This window comes from Cantharellus anzutake (genome assembly GCF_015039405.1).
Source record: "Cantharellus anzutake strain C23 chromosome Unknown EI90scaffold_89, whole genome shotgun sequence".
Classification (NCBI taxonomy): Eukaryota; Fungi; Basidiomycota; class Agaricomycetes; order Cantharellales; family Hydnaceae; genus Cantharellus; species Cantharellus anzutake.
Genome location: NW_024067039.1, coordinates 55,628 through 76,594, shown reverse-complemented (window position 1 = coordinate 76,594; position 20,967 = coordinate 55,628). Strand labels below are relative to the sequence as shown.

At 46.9% G+C, this 20,967-nt stretch overlaps 1 protein-coding gene across 1 annotated transcript; it reads right to left on the bottom strand.

Annotated features, from left to right (window-relative positions):
* Positions 1 to 20,041: 20,041 nt before the first annotated feature.
* Positions 20,042 to 20,719, bottom strand: EI90DRAFT_2940427 (uncharacterized protein; the record flags this gene model as incomplete). The annotated part of the gene is made up of 1 exon (XM_039055248.1): positions 20,042 to 20,719. A coding segment is annotated over one exon (678 nt), but the record flags the coding sequence as incomplete, so codon positions are not given.
* Between the last annotated feature and the right edge of the window lie 248 nt (positions 20,720 to 20,967).

Below are 20,967 nucleotides of genomic sequence, written 5' to 3'. Positions count from 1 at the left end.
GCGCTCCGCTTGAGTCGCTGAGGCCAAGGTCCCTCCACGCTGTAGGAGAAATAACGGCCACACTATGGAAACCCATTATGGAAATATGCCAGATAAATCACAAAACCTCATACGACAAGTAGATATGAGAACATAGAAGGACCTGAATTTTAACGAATTTTACGAATTTTTACAAATTATTATGACTATACACGATAAATCGAAAGAAAGAAAAATAACAAAAATACTTCAAGCTTACCATCAACGAGACGGAATTCTCGGGGAATTGATAGCAAATATTAAACCAAGAATTAGGACAATCGACCAAGATTTGACTATAAAAATAATCAGAGAACCTCCACGGAAACTACTTTCCCACGTCCGCACACGTAGCAAGGATGGAAGTACCACGGAACAAAGATTCCTCAGGAACTAATGCAAAAGTCAAAGTCGTGTTTATAATAGGAAATGTAGATGTCACCCAAACGGAACCAATGAGAGTAAGGACAGGGGAAACTACCCATAAACGACGGAGATATGACTAAAACTCCTGCAAAACAAGGACAATGTCTAAAAAGCAAGCGCGAAGATTAACTAGTAACGACCGAGACAAGCTTGATAGCCCATTAGAAAGGAAAGGATCTACTCTTAATCCTCCCAAATTTTCATAATAAAAGGATCATGCGTTAATGAGAAATCCAATAACAGGAATAGCGACATCAAAAGTCCGAGCTCAGGGACAAGACGATGATTGCGTAGGATCCATAATTAAAACATACAACGAAATTTACACGGAAATTATGAAAAATAGGAAACTATAGTTATGCAAATTCTCAGCCCAAACGGTCCAGCCGTTGTGAAGTTATACCCATGATGGGAATATAGGAATCCGCATCATGTGTAATGACACGTGAGGGTGGCGATGCGCAGGGAACCGGCCATCGGAACCGAGATCCGCACTTCAGCAGATCGCGAAGACCAATTTCCGTCCAAATAAGGAAGAGCCCGGTCAAAACAAAGCACGGAAAGTGCAAAACAACCTTAGATCATGAGGGAAAAATCTGAAATAAATCACAGAAGCCCATATGAAAGAAATAAACACCTGCGCATATCATAAATCCCGAACAAATAAACGAAAACGGCTCCCGCATACGAACGACGCACATGATTACCAAATGTGCGCGCGAATCTTTGCTAACTCAACGAATACCAGGAAATAGGACACAATATTAGTACCATTGGAAAGGTGGGAATAAATGAAAATTTATGATACTAAGAACGTGAGAAAACATCCAGAAATGAATGAGATACAAGGACATGAAGTTAGAAACCTGAAAATGCGCGGGAAAACAGCTTCAAGAGGTCCAGAGTCCTAAATAAAATAGATAAAAATATGATATCTTCAAGGACAACCTACTATAACAACCAACGATACATATGGAGGATTAGGATGTGATAATACAAAAGGAAATCAGAGAATATGAACAAAATTCACGAAAACCACTAAACTACGACGGACCATGGCGGGAATTTTAGGGAACGATATTCTAATGAGGTGGAGAGCTATAACACATTCGTTTGAGTAATTCTTGACTACTAGCAACTTTTTCTTTCAGTTTCAAACCTGAATAATTCACTCATTTACCATTTCAGTCTCATGTTAACTAAATGTCACTAAATAAAAATGGAATAAATCAGCTGAAGGTCTCAGCACAGCCGTACGCATAGTAATGCGAAGTTTGAATTCAGAGTCATCGAGTCATAGCAAATTTAATGGTATATATATAGAATTTGAAATAGGTAACTGCGGCAAATGCAGCGCAGCCAAGTTCTAATTAACCATTAAAATAGCTTAGGCAAGGGAGGACAATAAGAATTCTAGGCGCAGTCTGACCGCAGTAGAACCGCAGTTCAGCGCAGCAAAAGCACAGTAGAACTATAGCATGAAAATTTCATTTTTATTCAGTTTGAGAAAAATACACTGTAAATAAATCCTGTAAATAGAAGGTAGAGCATGAAAAAGGAAGGCGACCCAAGGAGTATAAAAGGGAGACCCTTTCTGCGACTTTTCGCCCCCCTCAGAGAAGTAAGAAAATAGAGTATTATTTTTCTCAAGCATTTCTGGTTGTCACTCCAGTGCGAAAAAGTGATATACAGTTAAGATTGCCACTGTAGTAAAAGGCAGCAATTAAGGAGAGAAATATTAAGTAGATATTTCAACAGGAGAGCTGGTTAACACTCCAGATTTCAAAGTGTAAACACAAAACAGTTATTTTGCTACTGTTAAAACAAGCGATAAAATAAAGACAAAAATAAAACGAACTCAAGGGACACTCCAGACACCATCCAAATTCATTAACTGAATAGAATCTTTGAAACTTCACCAAGTAGAAGATTAAATTCAAGTTTAAATCCAAATTAAACAACGCTACACAGAATTACACCTAGACAAATTAATAAATTTCAATAAAGAAACAGCTCCGCAGGGCTCGGTTTATCTGTAAGTCAATTCCCAGGAACTTTAAAACTAACCCATAAAAATAGAATTAGCCAAAACACTCGGATTGGTACTTTATTTACAATAAATAACACTAGTACACTTCCCCATCCTAACTAAAGAACCAGGGAACAGCTTGGTGGTGGTCTCGTTTGAACCTCCCAACTGACCTTCCTTCGTTCTCTCCTTCAACGCTAAGTCTCCGATTCCACTCCGGAGTCGTCTGTATCCGCCCGGTTCTAACAGCTCGCTTAGTTGTTCGGCGCCATCTAGATCCTCGTTGGGATTCCACATGGATGCTATCATTGTCCCGCTCTGGACTTTGATCGGGTATGGGTTCGGATTGGTCAAGGGCAGCCTAAGGGGATGGGCAGTGTTTACGAGCATGGTTGGAGGTGGCAGACAGTCACCCTGCTTCCATCCCATCCTCTGTCCTTTGACGAGGCGTACTCCTGAGTTGTGGTCGAAGTTACCAGTGACCCCAACCAGGCAGACTGTGTACGGTTCTAAGGTCACATCCTCCGTGATTTTTAGTTGACCTGTACCCGAGACATTCACTGTTTAGGTTCTCGAGAATGAGAAGGACCGGCTATAACTGGATAGGCGGGTGCGTGATGAATCTGGCTCTTGAGGGGAACCTGGTGGTCTGAGTCTGCCACTTGCCAGAATTCTTGTTCAGGTGGATGCATAGTATGCAGCTGGAACGCTGTCTGCACGTCTTCGGCTATCAATGGATGGTCATCCCTTTGAGTACGTAAGCTTCCACACCCCACAACAGGACGTGACCTCGTTGTGAGGGCAGGTATAAGTGTAGCCTTCCCTGTTAGCTGAACCAAATTCAATTTCAATCCTTGCTTTATGCGGGTACCTTCTCCTTTAATACGGTTGTACAGGTCGGTCGATATTAGTGTGCAGGCTGCCCCAGAGTCGGCCAACACTTCTATCTCGATCCTGTCTATTGCATTGATGTGACAACGGACCTGACAAGCGTCAGATCCTAAGGACTGCTGACCTGGGGGTCGCTCGAATATCTTACGGGCTTCATATATCTCACCCAGGACCAGGGCGGCCCCAATGAGTCTCTTGTCAGGCAGGATCTCCCTCCACGTACAGGCCACAATGTAAGAAAAGGAAGAATCTTCGGCATTATCTATGTCAGGTACATCCGACGATTCGGAATCGGTATCAGGGCACACCCGCCTGACCCTGCGCCGCACCCCGCGCTGTACTGCCCTACTCTGCTTTCCCCGCTATCACCCCCTGTCCCTCCTTCCTCACTTTCCCCTCTTCTCTCTATTTCTATTCTACGGTCGATTTCCCTTTTCTCCATGTACCACTATGTACCTAACCCCGCTCCCCTGATCGCCGCACGTGCTGCGCACACTCCTCCCTACTGAGCGGCCACCTCCGGGATCTCCTGCGGAGACACCCGGGGAGACGTGGCTGTGTGCGGAGATGACGTGGCTTCTCCCACGTGACCCTGACCGCATGTATATAATAGCGCCTGGGGTGGGAACAGAAGAAGCAGCCTTCTTCTCAACTTCCCACTTCAGCCTAAGTGGTCGGGGATGCTCACCCCACGATGGGACCGCCACTACGCATAGCCGATACCTGTCCTGTCAAGTCCCTTGCGCCGGGACCTCGCCGCTTTCGGAGCTGTCCCTGACAATCAGACAGGGTACAAAACTCTGTGTAGGCCACTGCGAATTCTGCTTCCTGACCTTCCACTAAGGCAGCATAAGCCCGTCGGTAGGTACTTTCCAACTTGGACGAGTTGTCATGCTCCTTACGGTCGTTCCTGGCTCTATCAGCCTTCCTAGGGGGACAGTCGTTGTCCCAATGGTTCGCACTTCCACAGTGTCGATGCGGTCTGGGCGGTTTCTTCCGCAACTTAAAGGGTAGGTCTGGCTCCCGGACATGACAGCAACGCTTCTGGTCTCGACACAGTCTCCTCCGCGTTTATTCCTCTCCAAATTAATGCGGGTGACTCGGTTTGCTAAAGTGTCGATACTGAACTCGTCGCTGGCTACTAATTCGTCATGCTTAAGTTTAGTCAGCCATAAGAGTTCTTCGGCTGTGTCGACCTGATCGATGTTGAGGTGGGCCCACCATCCTTTTGGGATGTCTTCTAGAAGTCTTTGGGCCTCGCCCCTCAAGACCTCTGGTCCGGGAACATTGGCAAGTGGATATAGGATGCGCAAGAGTCGTAGTTTGCATGTTGCGAAGTCGTGTGGGGACTCCTTAGAGTGCCTTTCACCCTTACGGTACCTGCAAGCGTGGAATCGATCTCGAATCTTGTCAAGGAAGGCAGGTGTTAAGAAGAAATGTAGCACATATCCGTGTAGATCTTCCCAATTGGTGGTAAAATACAACTTGTCGGCGACTGGTACAGTCGACCACCAGTCTGCCAGAGCACCCTTGAAACGATCAGGAAGTATGCGGGTCATTTGTTGGGCGAAAGCAGGCGAGTGCCTGGCCAGGTTCCGACATATGCTGCACCACATTATATAGCTGTCGATCGAACCATCGAACTCCAGGAAGTCTGACATAGTATATTTGCAATCCACGTAAGGTTGCATGCGGTCGAGAGGAGGAGGTCTGTATCCAGGATTCTGCCGAGGCGCTGCCAATGCTCCAGGTCCGGGAGGCAGGGGAGGTGGTGGTGCCCCAGCGTATCTGATGGGTAGAATGTGCCCCGGGTATGGAACCCCACCGGGCAGAGGAGGTGGTCCAGGTGGAGGTGGTGGTCCTGATGGGGGTGGTGGACCCGCACCTCGTGGTGGCGGCTGCCAGGGGGTCGAGAGGCGGTTGTCTTGGATCATGATCTGGATCTCTGGATCCTGTCATATCCGTGCATACCCGACCACTACCCGACTTCCGGACCTCCACCCTCTTCACCTCCGGAGTCATACCCTACCGCTGCCATTCCGATACTCACCTTCGGTCCTGGCAACACACCTCCTTCTACCCCTCACACCACCTCTACTCCTCCTTCCCTCTCCTCCCCTATCTCCATCCGCTCCGATACTCACCTTCGGACCTGACAACTCTCCTTTCCGCCACTCCCTCTTCCTTACCTTTCCCCTCTCTCCTCCCTCTGGTACTCCTCCGCCACCCTTCCGCCAAGTTACGACCTTTCACTGCTGTCCTGTACTTTGTACTCGGACACCGCTTGTACCTTTGCTCCGAGCCTCCATCATAGTCCCTACCTCGGACTTTGACTCCACCTCGGTCTTAGTCCATTGCATTGGTGACCTCATACTATGTAAACACCATTGCCAATATCCCTCAGACTTTCAACCCCGCCTCCGTAACCTCCGTAAGCTCCACAACCCCCGAGCTTCGCGGATCGCCTTCGGCACTCTCGCTGCCTGTAATGTATTTCTCGCGTTTACCCCTCATCCCTATTTGGACTACTGCTTCTTCCTATTCTAGCCAGTTAGTCATCATCCCCACTTCTCCTCATCCTCCTGCCCCTCTGGGCCTCGCCCTCCCTACCTCCTTTCAGACGTATCACAGGTCCTGCCTTATGACCTTCGGTACCGCTCCGCTTCCTCTACCCTTTGTTCCTGTTCGGACATCTTCGTTCCGATTCGGTACCCTTTGTTTTCCTTGTGCTTTTGCCCCCTCCATTATATATATCGGTGCTTGTACATACTCGTTTTGGTTCAGTCCGAAATCGACCTGAAATGCCCCCTAGAGACTTCCTGCTCACCTACTGTGAAATTAAGGACCAAATGGACAAACAGCAATGGCACAGCGCTCTGCTTGAGTCGCTGAGGCCAAGGTCCCCCCACGCTAAGTCTCCAATTCCACTCCGGAGTCGTCTGTATCAGCCCCGTTCTAACAGATCCGATGGGTCCTTCATTCACCAGATGGAGAGGAACACAAGGGGGTTCGGGTCCACAATTGTTGGGATCGAGTCTTTCCTCGACAGGTCCCAGCTCTGTCTTCCTTCCGACCTTCAAACCTCTCACAAATTCCGTGTAACCCACGTTCTCCTTGGGGTTCTCGAAGGCGTTGGTCTCTCGACGAATTATGATGAACGGCATCGAGGGTTCGTCTCTGGGTTGCATCCCTGCAGCGACATTAATACTTGGTCTGGGCACCGGGAAGGCCCTGGACGGTTGGGTGCGTTTACGAACGAAAGTGGTCTCTTCAGTGGGAGATATGAGATCCTCAAATGTGGTCCATCCCGATGGGAGGGCTTCAGGTTGACGAGTGGGTCGCATTTCGGTCGACCACGCCTCCTCGACTTGCCCAGGATCCGTAAACTTGGCGGGCAAGACATTTGCCAACCTGAGTCCACTCATGTGCGACTCGTCAAATTCTCATGAAGGATGAGCAGCTTTCTTGATGGCATCAAAATGTTTTTCGAAGGAGTTGAAATGCTGGTCTAGGAAGTTCCATGCAATGCTGAACTCCTTGGGTGACGACCATCCTCTTATGGTGAATATCAGGGCAAGGTTGCCTTGGGGATCCACTACGAAATCACCTGTGGCTAAGTTGGCCTTGGTGGCTAGCTGGGTGAACTCGGTAATTTTCATGAGCAGGTCGGTTAGCTCAACCCGCCAGACAGTCCCTAGTCGATATCTCAAAGGCTCTCCTTTGAGACCGGCTCCAACAGACTCTTTCTCAAGATCAGCGGGAGCGAGACAGCACCAATTTTGTATACGTTTCATGTAGTTATTTGAATCCTCAAAAATTCCACCTTCAAACTCTCCAAGAGCTTCGATGACTTGCCTGAGAGCTTGTTGTCTTAGGAATGCGCCGGGCGAGGAATGCACATCTTCGCCTACTGGTGAGGTATCTCTTGAGTTGGATCTACGATCCGACTGACTGATCCTCATGGGGCAGGAAGGAGGATACAATTCATGTGTCACTTGGACCAGGGTGACTGGTTCGTCTCCAAACAGGGACACCGTCTTTGGTGGCATGGTGCGAGTTTCTCGCACCGGGGTTGGGGCACCAATGTTACGGGGATGGGGGGAAATCCCCATTCCTCGATCCGTTCTTATAGCAGGATGACGAACGTCATATCTAGTCTGTACCATAACGGGATATGTAATCAATGAGTGATCCCAGTCTTGCATGGGAGTGGACGATCGAATTCCCATCGATCATGATTGGTGATGTAGTGAGCTATTAAGGGATTGATGGTAGGTAGTTGGAGACATCAGGATGGACGGGTCAGCCATAGGTACTTGGCACTCCTCAATGGAGCGTACCGTGTGCGAGGTTGCGACTCATGAGGTGGGTGAGAACTTTGTATAACTGCCATCGGGTACTTGGCATTCGCAGTGCGAACGTACCGGTAGCGGGTTGATATCATGAGCGTTGTAGGAGAAATAACGGTCACACTATGGAAATATGCCAGATAAATCACAAAACCTCATACGACAAGTAGATATGAGAAAACAGAAGGACATGAATTTTAACAAATTTTAATGAATTTTAACGAATTTTTACGAATTATTATGACTATACGCGATAAATCGAAAGAAAGAAAAATAGCAAAAATACTTCAAGCTTACCATCAACGAGACGGAATTCTCGGGGAAATTTATAGCAAATATTAAACCAAGAATTAGGACAATCAACTAAGATTTGACTATAAAAACAATCAGAGAACCTCCACGGAAACTACTTTCCCACGTCCGCACACGTAGCCAAGGATGGAAGTACCACGGAACAAGGATTCCTCAGGAACTAATGCAAAATTCAAAGTCGTGTTTATAATAAGAAATGTAGATGTCCCCCAAACGGACCCAATGAGAGTAATTACAGGGGAAACTACACATAAACGACGGAGATATGACTAAAACTCCTGCAAAACAAGGACAATGTCTAAAAGGCAAGTGCGAAGATTAACCAGTAACGACCGATACAAGCTTGATAGCCCATTAGAAAGTAGGGGATCTAATCTTAATTCTCCCAAATTTTCATAATAAAAGAATCATGCGTTAATGAGATATCCAATAACAGGAATAGCGACATCAAAAGTCCGAGCTCAAGGAAAAGACGATGATTGCGTAGGATCCATAATTAAAACATACAACGAAATTTACACGGAAATTATGAAAAATAGGAAACTATAGTTATGCAAATTCTCAGCCCAAACGGTCCAGCCGTTGTGAAGTTATACCCATGACGGGAATATAGAAATCTGCATCATGTATAATGACACGTGAGGGTGGCGATGCGCAGGGAACCGGCCGTCGGAACCAAGATCCACACTTCGGCAGATCGCGAAGACCAATTTCCGTCCAAATAAGGAAGAGCCCGGTCAAAACAAAGCACAGAAAGTGCAAAACAACCTTAGATCATGAGGGAAAAATCTGAAATAAATCACAGAAGCCCATATGAAAGAAATAAACACCCGCACATATCATAAATCCCGAACAATTAAACGAAAACGGTGCCCGCATACGAACAACTATGGGAACGACACACGTGATTACCGAATGTGCATGCGAACCTTTGCTAACTCAACGAATACCAGGAAATAGAACACAACCTTAGCACCATTGGAAAGGTGGGAATAAATGAAAATTTATGATACCAAGAACGTGAGAAAATATTCAGAAATGAATGAGATACAAGGACATGAAGTTAGAAACCTGAAAACGCGTGGGAAGACAGCTTCAAGAGGTCCAGAGTCCTAAATAAAATAGATAAAAATATGATATCTTCAAGGACGACCTACTATAACAACAAACAATACATATGGAGGATTAGGATGTGATAATACAAAGGGGAATCAGGGAATATGAACGAAATTCATGAAAACCACTAAACTACGATGGACCATGGCGGGAATTTTAGGGAACGATGTTCTAATGAAGTGGAGAGCTATAACACATTCGTTTGAGTAATTCTTGAATACTAGCAACTTTTTCTTTCAGTTTTAAACCTGAATAATTCACTCATTTATCATTTCAGTCTCATTTTAACTAAACGTCACTAAATAAAATTGGAATAAATCAGCTGAAGGTCTCAGCACAGCCGTACACATAGTAATGCGAAGTTTGAATTCAGAATCATCGAGTCATAGCAAATTTAATGGTATATATAGGGAATTTGAAATAGGTAACTGCAACAAATACAGCGCAGCCAAGTTCTAATTAACCATTAAAATAGCTTAGGCGAGGGAGGACAATAAGGATTCTAGGCGCAGTCTGACCGCAGTAGAACTGCAGTTCAGTGCAGCAAAAGCACAGTAGAACTATAGTGTGAAAATTTCATTTTTATTCAGTTTGAGAAAAATACACTGTAAATAAATCCTATAAATAGAAGGTAGAGCGTGAAAAAGGAAGGCAACCCAAGGAGTATAAAAGGGAGACCCTTTCTGCGACTTTTCGCCCCCCTTGGAGAAGGAAAATAGAGTATTATTTTTCTCAAGCATTTCTGGTTGTCACTCCAGTGCGAAAAAGTGATATACAGTTAAGATTGCCACTGTAGTAAAAGGCAGCAATTAAGAAGAGAAATATTAAGTAAATATTTCAACAGGAGAGCTGGTTAACACTCCAGATTTCAAAGTGTAAACACAAAACAGTTATCTTGCTACTGTTAAAACAAGCAATAAAATAAGACAAAAATAAAACAAACCCAAGGGACACTCCAGACACAATCCAAATTCATTAACTGAATAGAATCATTGAAACTTCACCAAGTAGAAGATTAAATTCAAGTTTAAATCCAAATTAAACAACGCTACACAGAATCACACCTAGACAAATTAAGAAATTTCAATAAAGAAACAGCTCTGCAGGGCTCGGTTTATCTGTAAGTCAATTCCCAGGAACTTTAAAACTAACCCATAAAAATAGAATTAGCCAAAACACTCGGATTGGTACTATATTTACAATAAATAACACTAGTACACTTCCCCATCCTAACTAAAGAACCAGGGAACAGCTTGGTGGTGGTCTCGTTTGAACCTCCCAACTGACCTTCCTTCGTTCTCTCCTTCAGCATGCAATGAGGATTGACTAACAGGGCCTTCGGTGACTTGGCATTCCCAAAGAGAACGTACCGTTGGCAGGGGAATATGATGACTGATGAAGGAGGGAACAGATGGTGGATGGGCGGCTACTTGGCATTTGCATAGTGAACATGCTGGCATCACGGGAAAGTGGACCTCAGAGTATTCACGATCTCCAAGATCGTGATGTGACATCGTCTGTCAAGCACTGGGGGGAGAGCGGAGTGATGAGGTCCCGTAGGGTACAGATTCCATAGGATGATACACATGTCGAGAGTCTTTGACTCACAACCTCGAGTTCTCACAGCGAGGACCGTTAGAGGACTCAACATAACCAGACTTATAAGACATGTTGTGAGTTGTACAGTCACACAGGTTCAGTTGAGTCACAGGAAGGGTTGTTACAGAAGATGACACACAAGACAGTTGTAGAGAGCAGTTGTTAGTTAGCGGGAACCGCCTTCAGTGGTTTCCGTACAAGATGTGTGACTATCTACAAATGGTAAGGTCGTGGGAAATCCCGCAAAACACAAGTAACCTCGGCCACCACCAAAACCCCAATGGGGAAAGCTTTGCACGAGGGGGGGGGAAGGGGTAGAATGAGTAAGGAGGGTAGGGTATCGGGATAGAGGACAAAAGGGAGAAAGAGGGGGAGCAATAGAGAGGAGAAGTCTTTGACTATGCGATGGATATGGTCGTTGGAGACTCCGTATCCGTAACATGGGGTATTGAGGTGTGTTGGGTAATGACTGGACTTGATCAAAGGATGTTTGTTTTCACACACGGATTCAAAATTCGGAATTGGCCAAATGATTCCCACGTGCACCAATTGGGCCTCCAGGGGCGTCAGCCCTAAGAAGGGGATACTGTCATGACCCAACATATCCGTCACTTCCGTCTGCGTGTCCTAGTGCCACTTGGCCTGTCCCTCCTGCTATCATCATCATCCATCCACCCATCCATCCACCTGTCACCCTCATCCACACTTCCTCCCTTGCACACATACCTTCCAACCTAGGTTGCCCGCTTCATTGTTGTCTGCCCCCAGCTGGACGGCTTGCTAGATGGCCGGATGGCCTTTTCTCTTTTGTCTGCTTGCAGACTATTGTTCCTCCTTTTGTTTCTTGCTTGCCTTTTGTTGACCAAGTTTGCCGATATAACTATTTGTTCCTTTCTTCATTGTTATGGAAATGGGAAATTCCCATTTTTAGCCTCTTATGGCCTCTGTACAGTGTAATATCACGTGACATGTATATAATAACAACCTAACCAACTATTACTACCCAAAAACCCCATGTTCATGTTACTGTAAACTCAACTGTTACAACATCTGTTACATTAACTGTAACATCTTCTCAATGTCACGGCCCTCTCCTGCACCCGAACGCTATAGAAATGGGCCAATTAGGCCCCATTTTTATAACATTCATTCATTAATATCGCGCTTGATCCGCCACTCCTTCCGGGCCGGTCCTATTTAGTTACTTGTGTTTATAACGTGTGTAGGTTACACCGGATGTACCTTAGTTCGTATATCGACTTGGATTCCCCCTCTAGACTCTTATCCTCATCGTAAGGCTTCTGTCTGAAATTGGGACACCAACGTAAGAACGAAGTGCAGCACTCCACCCGAGTCGCTGAAGCTAAAGTCCCGCCCCTCCAACCTTACGAGTCTGGACGACTTCACGTGCCTTGTGGGTCACCCGGATATGCGTCTGGCACGTTCCTGACAGGTGGCTTGTTTCCCATCCAGAGCTGGAACAGTGAAATACCATCAGGGAGAGCGGAATGGGGAACATTATTTTTAATGAGTGCGGCATGTCAGAGGGCGTATGGCCAGGCAGATTGGCCAACATGCAACTTGACACTTTCAAGCATGGTGATTGTCATTGTGACGAGTGTATGATTGACCCTCTCGGCCACACTGTTCTCTTGTGGTGTGTGAGGATTTGTTTTCTCATGAACAATCCTGATGTCCCTAAGGTATTCAGAAAACTCGTTGGAGAAGTATTCACCACCTCCATCAGTGCACAAGACCTTCAACTTCTTGCCCGATTGATGTTCGGCTTGGGCTAGGAAATCTTTGAAGGTCTCAAGAGTGTCACTTTTCTTTTTGATAGGATAGATGGTTAGGAAACGGGAGTGATCATCGATGAAGGTGATGAAATATCGGTAGCCCTCAGGTGAAGACAGAGGCCATGGATGAAAACGACATCGATTATCATACACCAATATTGAAAAGGAAAGATGGCCTTGCCATGGCAGACAAGTCATATGGCCCACATAGCCAACGCTGCACTGAGGCTGCTGTGCGGCTTAAAACAATGATTCATACATCCTACTTTGACACAGCACTTCATATTGCCTATCTGATATCTGGTGTCAGAGGAGGCAACATGTGTAAGCGAGCTCAGGACTGACTGGAGGGTTGCAAACATACTCCATTCTTACTTGAGCATCATCTCCATTTTGCTGGCTGGCATTGTGGCATCCGACATTTGAATGAGTTGCTGAGTCCTATGTGATTGGACCCCACATGAGTCTGCTCAGGGTATGATGCAGCTCTGCCACTCTGACCCTGAACAAAATTGAGAATCGAGACAATGACAGTAGGTAAGGGAATGTCAGTGAAGTTCCAAAGGGCACAGCTGATGGGTTACGACTCACCAGTGGAGTATGAGAAGTGTGAGGTGCTCCATTACGCACCTGATGCAAATGGGAGTGTTGGCAAATACATGCTACCCGAAATGAGGTGAGGAGGGCAGTTGCCAAAGCTGCGCTCACCATGGCACAACCTAGGAAATGCAAGGCAGACTTACCAGACTCACCGGAAGGGAATACGGTCAGAGATGGTAAGATAGAGTCTCCATCTCCCAAGTGAGTTAGGAAGAAGTCCAAAGCCACCTTGCTCCAGCAAAGGCCAAGCCTCCTCGCATGGGTGAATGAAGCTAGACTGCCACAGAATAAGGCAGCAGGACCACAGGGTGACAATGTGGTATTGGGGACACTCACCTGTATCCAGCAGGTCTGTTAGAGACCGGATCAAGATGAAGGAGTTGTCTCCGTGGTGGAGGGCTTTGGCCTCAGCAACTCGGACCAGGAGCGCTGTGCCAAGTTACACATCTGTGCCCTAATTTACTTACTGGCAACAAGAACTAAAGAGGGATCAACTCTAGTCGATTTTATCACTGAGGTGTAACCTATGTACAAGTTAAGTATATATAGTTACAGCAAGGGTGGGCCCATGAATGGTGGGACCGAATGGAGCGGAGCTAATGGGGTTAAACATTAGCTGACTGAATATTACCAACAAGTTGGGTTACGGGGTTAGCGGAATGGCAGGCGATAACCCAGAAATGGAAAGGACCCAAAGGTGGACTTGCAGGGCAAGCAAGTGAATTGCCCAGCAGAGGTGGGAGTGCGCTAGTGGATGTTGGAGCTGTCCAGAAGCCTTTGGGGCTGCGTACTTAGGGAGGCATAGGTAATATATTGAAAAGAGGGGGTGGTGACCATCGAGGGAGGCAGAGGTGATTGCGGAATACAGGAGCTCTGAGGTTAGTGAAGAAGGAGCAGAGGTAGTCCGGAAAGATCGGAGGTAGTGGAAGATGATGGCCATGGATGGATATGACAAGGTCATTGTCACTGATACTCCCTTCAGAGATAGAGCTGCTCAACTTGTTGAAGCTGAAGGCCACTCACACACATGCTTTAGCAAAGGCCAAGCCCCCTCACATGAGGCCCAGGAACAGCAGTCAGGTGGACAGTGTAGGCAGGATAACCTACTATACTCTACACTGCCAGTATTTTCACAGTTTATGTTCCTTAAGGGTTCCTCATATGTGAAGATCACCTACCAATGCCCATGGAGCATAAAAACATTTTATAATGGAATACAATTGCACATAATGCACTGGTACTGAATTGGTTCAGCCCAAAAACTACACTTGGCGCTACTGGCCACCGAGAGACGATCAAGGGCTCAAAAAATAGAGAAAAATGATAAACATGAATTCCCCGAATTTCATCCAGATCGACCCAGCCATTGTGGAGCAATGGTGGTGATGATTTCTCATCTTACCGTGAGGTTCCACACAATGTCAAAAGGCATGTGAGGGTGGCAGTGTCGAAAGTCCCATGCAGCAGAGCTGAGATCCGTACTTCAGGAGATTGCAAAACTGGTTTTCGGCCCAAAATGGAAATCACAAGCCATACCGAAGTAAACAAACAACCAAAATGCACTCTGGAGTGTTCAGAAAAATCACCAAGGACACATATGAAGATTCAATTGACATGGGGACTCTCATGGACACTTTCCAGGATGTCTAACTCTGCACATGGGCCAATTTCACGATTCTCACACCCACCACTCGGTCAAATCTCAACCATTTGGGACAAATTTGGTATTGGGAGAAAGCTACGAACCCAGGGAATCGAATGGAGAGATCGGGAAGGGATGCTACAGGTAGGAGGAGATGGATGAGTGTGGTGTGATGATGGAAATTGCTGGAGGACGGCAATAATTAGCAGATATGGCCCTCACTCCTGTTTTCTTTTATTGAACTTCCACATTGGCCATTGGACTTATCGGCCATACATAACTGTCCACATGGTGCCCGTAACGACAATCTTTCATTTTATATTTTCTTTTCATTTGTTTTTCCACAATATTGCCATTCCATGTGTTTAAAAGCCCTGTACACATATGATGGAAGGAGGACCTCCCTTTTGACTACAAAAGAGACTGTAGTGCTAAGAGATCCAAGTAGAAAAGAAACCCTAAGCTTAACTCCTTGAGTATTATAAGGAACCCCTGATGATTGTCCAAATGGACCTGTCAGGGATGTGTCCGGGGTAGAGGGGGTCCGGGTGTAGCACCCAGCAGAGGGACCCTCCCAGGGTGCGAAGCAGGCATGCATACTGGCAGGCCTGAGGTGGGACAGCATCCCTGGCCACTTAGACTGAAGTGGAAAAGGTGAGTTATTATTAAAGGGGAAAACTATACTTGGGTCACATGATGGGTGCCATGTCATCCTTGGACACAGCTGCAGCCATCCAGGTGTCCCCATGGGGGATCCCGAGAGCGTCTGCTGCAGGCATGCATGCTGGGCACAGTGGGAAGCCATCTGAGGTGCCTGGGTCAGACGGGTCAACAGTACATTGATACAAGGGAAGTGGTCTGTGCAAATAGAAGGAATAAACAGAAAGAGAGTGATGGGAAGAATGAAATAGAGAGAGAGAGAAAAGGGAGAGGGGAGAAGAGGGAGGAAGGAGGAGGGAGAGGGATGGGTAGCAGGGCAGTGGGTGAGGTGGGGCTGGGTGGACCTGGGTGGACCCAGGTCAGGCAGGTGTGCCCTGACAGGACCAGGGGTATGTAATTCTTTAAGAGTTTTTGTGACTGTTGTTGTTTTGTTAGCCTGGACTGAACCTAGGATGAGCTAAGGACATCCTAGACTCCCTCCCCATGAATTTCTTGCATTTAGGGGGTTATATTTCTAGCCCGCTTGCAATGGAGCCAGACTGCCACAGAATGAGGTGACAGGAGCACAGGATGATGAGGTGGTACCAGAGACAGTGTCACTGAGTAACAGCTCACCTTTATCAAGCAGGTCCTTATCACCGATACTCCCTTCAAAAGTAGAGCCACTCAACCTGCTGAGCAGGTCCTGCAGGTTTTTGTCAGTGAGGTCTTTCAGCATCTCAATGTACACATCAATTATTGTGCCATCTATCAGCTGCCAGCGATTGGCTGTTACTAGTGCATTGGGGAAGATTGTGATGTGTTTGTAGTATCTTGTCTGGCTGTCTTGTTTCACCATCTAATGGGGCTGGGATGAGTGGTGGGAGGCCAGGGGAATTCTCACTCTTCCTGATTCTTTAGGCAAATACAACTCCATTATTTCCTTCCAAATTTTCATTGGCTTTTGTTGCTGAGAGGATTTGCTGGGTGAGTGTATAGCATTAAAGATTGTTGAAATTGGGGAAGGCTCTGAGGACAAGGGTTCTGATTCCAGAACATCTCTTCGATGTTCTCATTACTGCTGGAACTCCTGATTGATTATGCCAAATAGCCATAGGAGGTGGAGTGTTAGAACGGGGCTGATACAGACGACTCCGGAGTGGAATCGGAGACTTAGCGTGGAGGGACCTTGGCCTCAGCGACTCAAGCAGAGCGCTGTGCCATTGCTGTTTGTCCATTTGGTCCTTAATTTCACAGTAGGTGAGCAGGAAGTCTCTAGGGGGCATTTCAGGTCGATTTCGGACTGAACCAAAACGAGTATGTACAAGCGCCGATATATATAATGGAGGGGGCAAAAGCACAAGGAGAACAAAGGGTAAACTAATCGGAACGAAGATGTCCGAACAGGAACAAAGGGTAGAGGGAGCGGAGCGGTACCGAAGGTCATAAGGCAGGACCTGTGATACGTCCGAAAGGAGGTAGGGAGGGCGAGGCCCAGAGGGGCAGGAGGATGAGGAGAAGTGGGGATGATGACTAACTGGCTAGAATAGGAAGAAGCAGTAGTCCAAATAGGGATGAGGGGTAAACGCGAGAAATACATTACAGGCAGCGAGAGTGCCGAAGGCGATCCGCGAAGCTCGGGGGTTGTGGAGCTTACGGAGGTTATGGAGGCAGGGTTGAAAGTCTGAGGGATATTGGCAATGGTGTTTACGTAGTATGAGGTCACCAATGCAATGGACTAAGACCGAGGTGGAGTCAAAGTCTGAGGTAGGGACTATGATGGAGGCTCAGAGCAAAGGTACGAGCGGTGTCCGAGTACGAAGTACGGGACAGCAGTGAAAGGTCGTAACTTGGCGGAAGGGTGGCGGAGGAGTACCAGAGGGAGGAGAGAGGGGAAAGGTAAGGAAGAGGGAGTGGCGGAAAGGAGAGTTGTCAGGTCCGAAGGTGAGTATCGGAGCGGAAGGAGGAAGCGTAGGAGGGTGACGGGAGGGTGGAGGTGTTGTGAAGGAGGAGCGGAGTAGGAGGGTGGAGAAGTAGTAGGAGGGTGGCGAGAGGGGCGGTGTTCGGTCCGAGGTGAGTATCGGAACGGCAGCGGTAGGTTATGACTCCGGAGGTGAAGAGGGTGGAGGTCTGGAAGTCGGGTCGGGGTCGGGTATGCACGGATATGACATGGAGCCAAATTGGCAAGAGGCTCGCTGAATGTTTCGACACTCCCTGCAAGGTCAATTGCACCATCTGGCCCTGCTTCTAACACATCATCTACAGGGCTTGGGGTCACCTCAGGGTCGAGAGCATTTCCCAGGCCAGTAGCTGCATTGGTAGGCAGGTCAGGGTCAGCATGATCAGCATCTATGTCCGGCTCAGGACTCATTCTAATAAGCCCATTAAGGGCACTTAGCTTGTTTCTTGGAAGGAAGAATATTCAGTGGTACTTGGCATAGCATTGGCATTGGGACACTCTAAGTTTGTGAGTAGATAGTGTGCTGATGCAGGCCATAGATTGATATTGGGAAATGGACCATTTACAATTGTATCACAGCATTTGAGGGACAACCTTAAGCATAGTTGCAATCAGTGGTTGAATAGGGCTGGGATTGAAAAAGAAGATTAGCAATACAGGTAATCAGTGGAACTTATTACCTGCACAGCAGGTCACTCTCCAGTGTTAATATTATGTGGAAACTGACACTGAATCTGATGTGTTCACCCATTTAGTTGCTGCATGGTCATCTGATGCAATTGTTAAATTCAATATAATTTCCAGCTTGCTGTTTGATTACTTCAAGCCTTCCCACACTTTCATTGGCAGGAGACATGTGATATATTCTTTCTTTTGTTCTTGCTATTTCCCATCTAGCCATCCATCTTCTGTCCTCTTCATCCTTGCCTTCTTTCCCAGTCTTGCTTAGTTTCTCTATTGAGATTCATTAATCATTTGTCTTCTTGTTCTAACACCTCACATGGTGTCGTCATGAAGAGGCTGTCTTTGAAGTCTTGCAGCAATCATACATTTGATCGGCCTTGTGCCCTCGACAATGTCACATACACATTGAATGGTGTTAGGCTTCCTTTCAGAGGTGTCCTGATGTCTCCCCATAAGTAGTCAATGGTTTGTCCTTGTGCACAATAATCCATAAATGCATACACACTATCCATCGTGATCTGGCATCAGTGGACCTTCTTTTTGTCACCATTTGGCATGAATATGTCGAAAGATCGAAGAATCGGAAATATGGGGATTGTTCCCTCTTCCAACCCTTGGATGCACTTTCCTCGGTATCTATCCAATTTCACCACAACACACATTGGTGGGTATTTCATGTCTTGAACACTGTCGATTGCTGTCAAAAACCCGGATCGTAGGGGTAAATGCGTGAGTCCAAATGCAGGCAGGGCTCAACTAGAGGGGGATCCGAGAGCTCCGGTAGTGGACCAAAGCTTCTCAGGGGGGGGCCCGGTTCTGCTGGATGGTACAAAAGGCTCTAAGAAGGACGCGGCCTCAGCGACTCGGAGGGAGTGCTGTGCCTCCGTTATGTCTCAGTTAGTCCTTGTATTTCTTATGTCTGAGGTATCTTGTAGAATGGGAACGGGATTCACTCAGAGGGACTTTGGGTGGCATTTTAGTCGAGATTAGAACTGAGGAACTACAGGTTCCTATGGGTATTTATAAAGGGGAATGGGAAGGACTTAGTCAAAGTCCGAATGACAATGGGACAACACCAAAAGGTGCCGAATGATACCGAGAGGTACCAAAAGGTCCTGAACAATATCTTAAATGGGGAACTGAGGTGTTGGGCCAAGGAGGGCAGAGTTAGAGGCCGGAAAATGAATAGGAACAACAAATGGGTAAGGGGGGTTAGCCGACTGAATGGTAGGAAGAAGGTAGTCGTGCTAAGAATGGAAGGTGACTAATAAGTGATAACGTGAGGGAGATCACCAAAGGATGCGGGTAGCTCCGAAAGCGGAGTTGCATATCTGAAGGATGTTAGGTGACTCAAATGAATGAAATGGGTGGAGGAATGGTTTAAGGGCATGTCACGGGATGTCAGAGGTCCATCGGGATATCGGAGCAAATCCGGGGTCTCCGAATGTTCCGACTTGGGACCGAGCTTCCGGGATGGGAGCAGCCAAGGTTTGGTGTGCCGCAACCAGACCGGAGCTGAGACAGTCAGGAGGGAAGGTGACTTGGGGAGTGGGGAGGCATGGTGTAGGGGATGGTGAAGTTGTTAGGAAGGTGTGGTGTGGTGGGAGTGCGTGGGGTCGGGATTCCGGGATATGACAATTGCTGTCATTATGATTTCTCAAGGATCTGCCCATATTTTGATGACCTCTCCTCTTGCCCCATTTGTGATATCCATGTTGGTATCCAGTTTTGTGGTGATGATCACTTTGCATCCCTCCACCAGGGGCGCTTTCCTTGCCAGTCCACCTTGACGCTTCAGCCTGCCACTATAACTGTTATCCTTCAGCACATGCCATGCCATCGCCCACTCCTTGCATATTGTTAATGGTCACCCCCCAATTGTGTCTTCCACATGAAAGTTGTACAACTGTCTGCCTGTCATTCTGCAATGCTGTCGCATTGCTTGCTCATTCCACAAGACCCTCACTGTGTGTTGGGGCGTCACCAATATGGCTTCCTTCCAGGGGCCTCCCTTGCATTTGTTGGGGGACAATCCCTTGATGTCACAAGGAGTCTCCCAAGCATCTTCAAGTGTGGAGTTGTGCATTTCCCGTGTCGTGCATATTGAAGGAATTTGGTCCACTCCGCATCTTGGACTCGCATTTGCTGTGTCAAGCACACCACTGTGGTAAATAGTTGGTATAGCTCTGACCCTGTAATGTCCTCTCCCATATTCTGTGCCACCAATATTGGCCAGTACAAAGCTGCACTGCTTTTCTGCACAATGGGCTTGAACTGAAGTCCCCGCAAATTATCACATTCACAGCTCCTCTCCTCCTCCCCATTGTGGGCCTTGATTAGCCCCATTATTGTAGAGAGGCAAGCCATCAGTGATCGGGATATCATTGAGTACTCATCAATTATGAGGTACTCCTTTCCTGCCCACATGCTTGCCAGTTTGCAGATTTTACTGGCCCCTGGCTTCCCTGACCATTGAGCCATCAATCTGAACAACACATGAGGCATCTTCCCTCCTATGAGACTGGCAGCAATTCCTGTGTATGTGCCTAGGGCCAATTGCCTTTCCATGCCACAGCTCTTGAAGTATTGCCAAATACTGTGAATCACTTGCAACTTCCCTGTCCCACCTTCCCCAGTCAGGAGCATCAGCAATTGTTCTGCATCCTCTCCATGAATCCTCGCATCAAGGTGTTACTATTGCATATGCACAAAGCTGATCTTCATGTAGGCTTGAGACATCTACATCATTGGATGCATTGCTGCTTTCTGTCAGTATTTCAATCGTCTGCCACATGAAATCGTTGCTCCTCTCATGCATTCCATTCAGCACTTCTTCCAAAGTTGTCACTGCAATTGTTTGTGTGAGCATCCCTTCTCCACCTTCCTCTGCAACATGATTCTGTGCC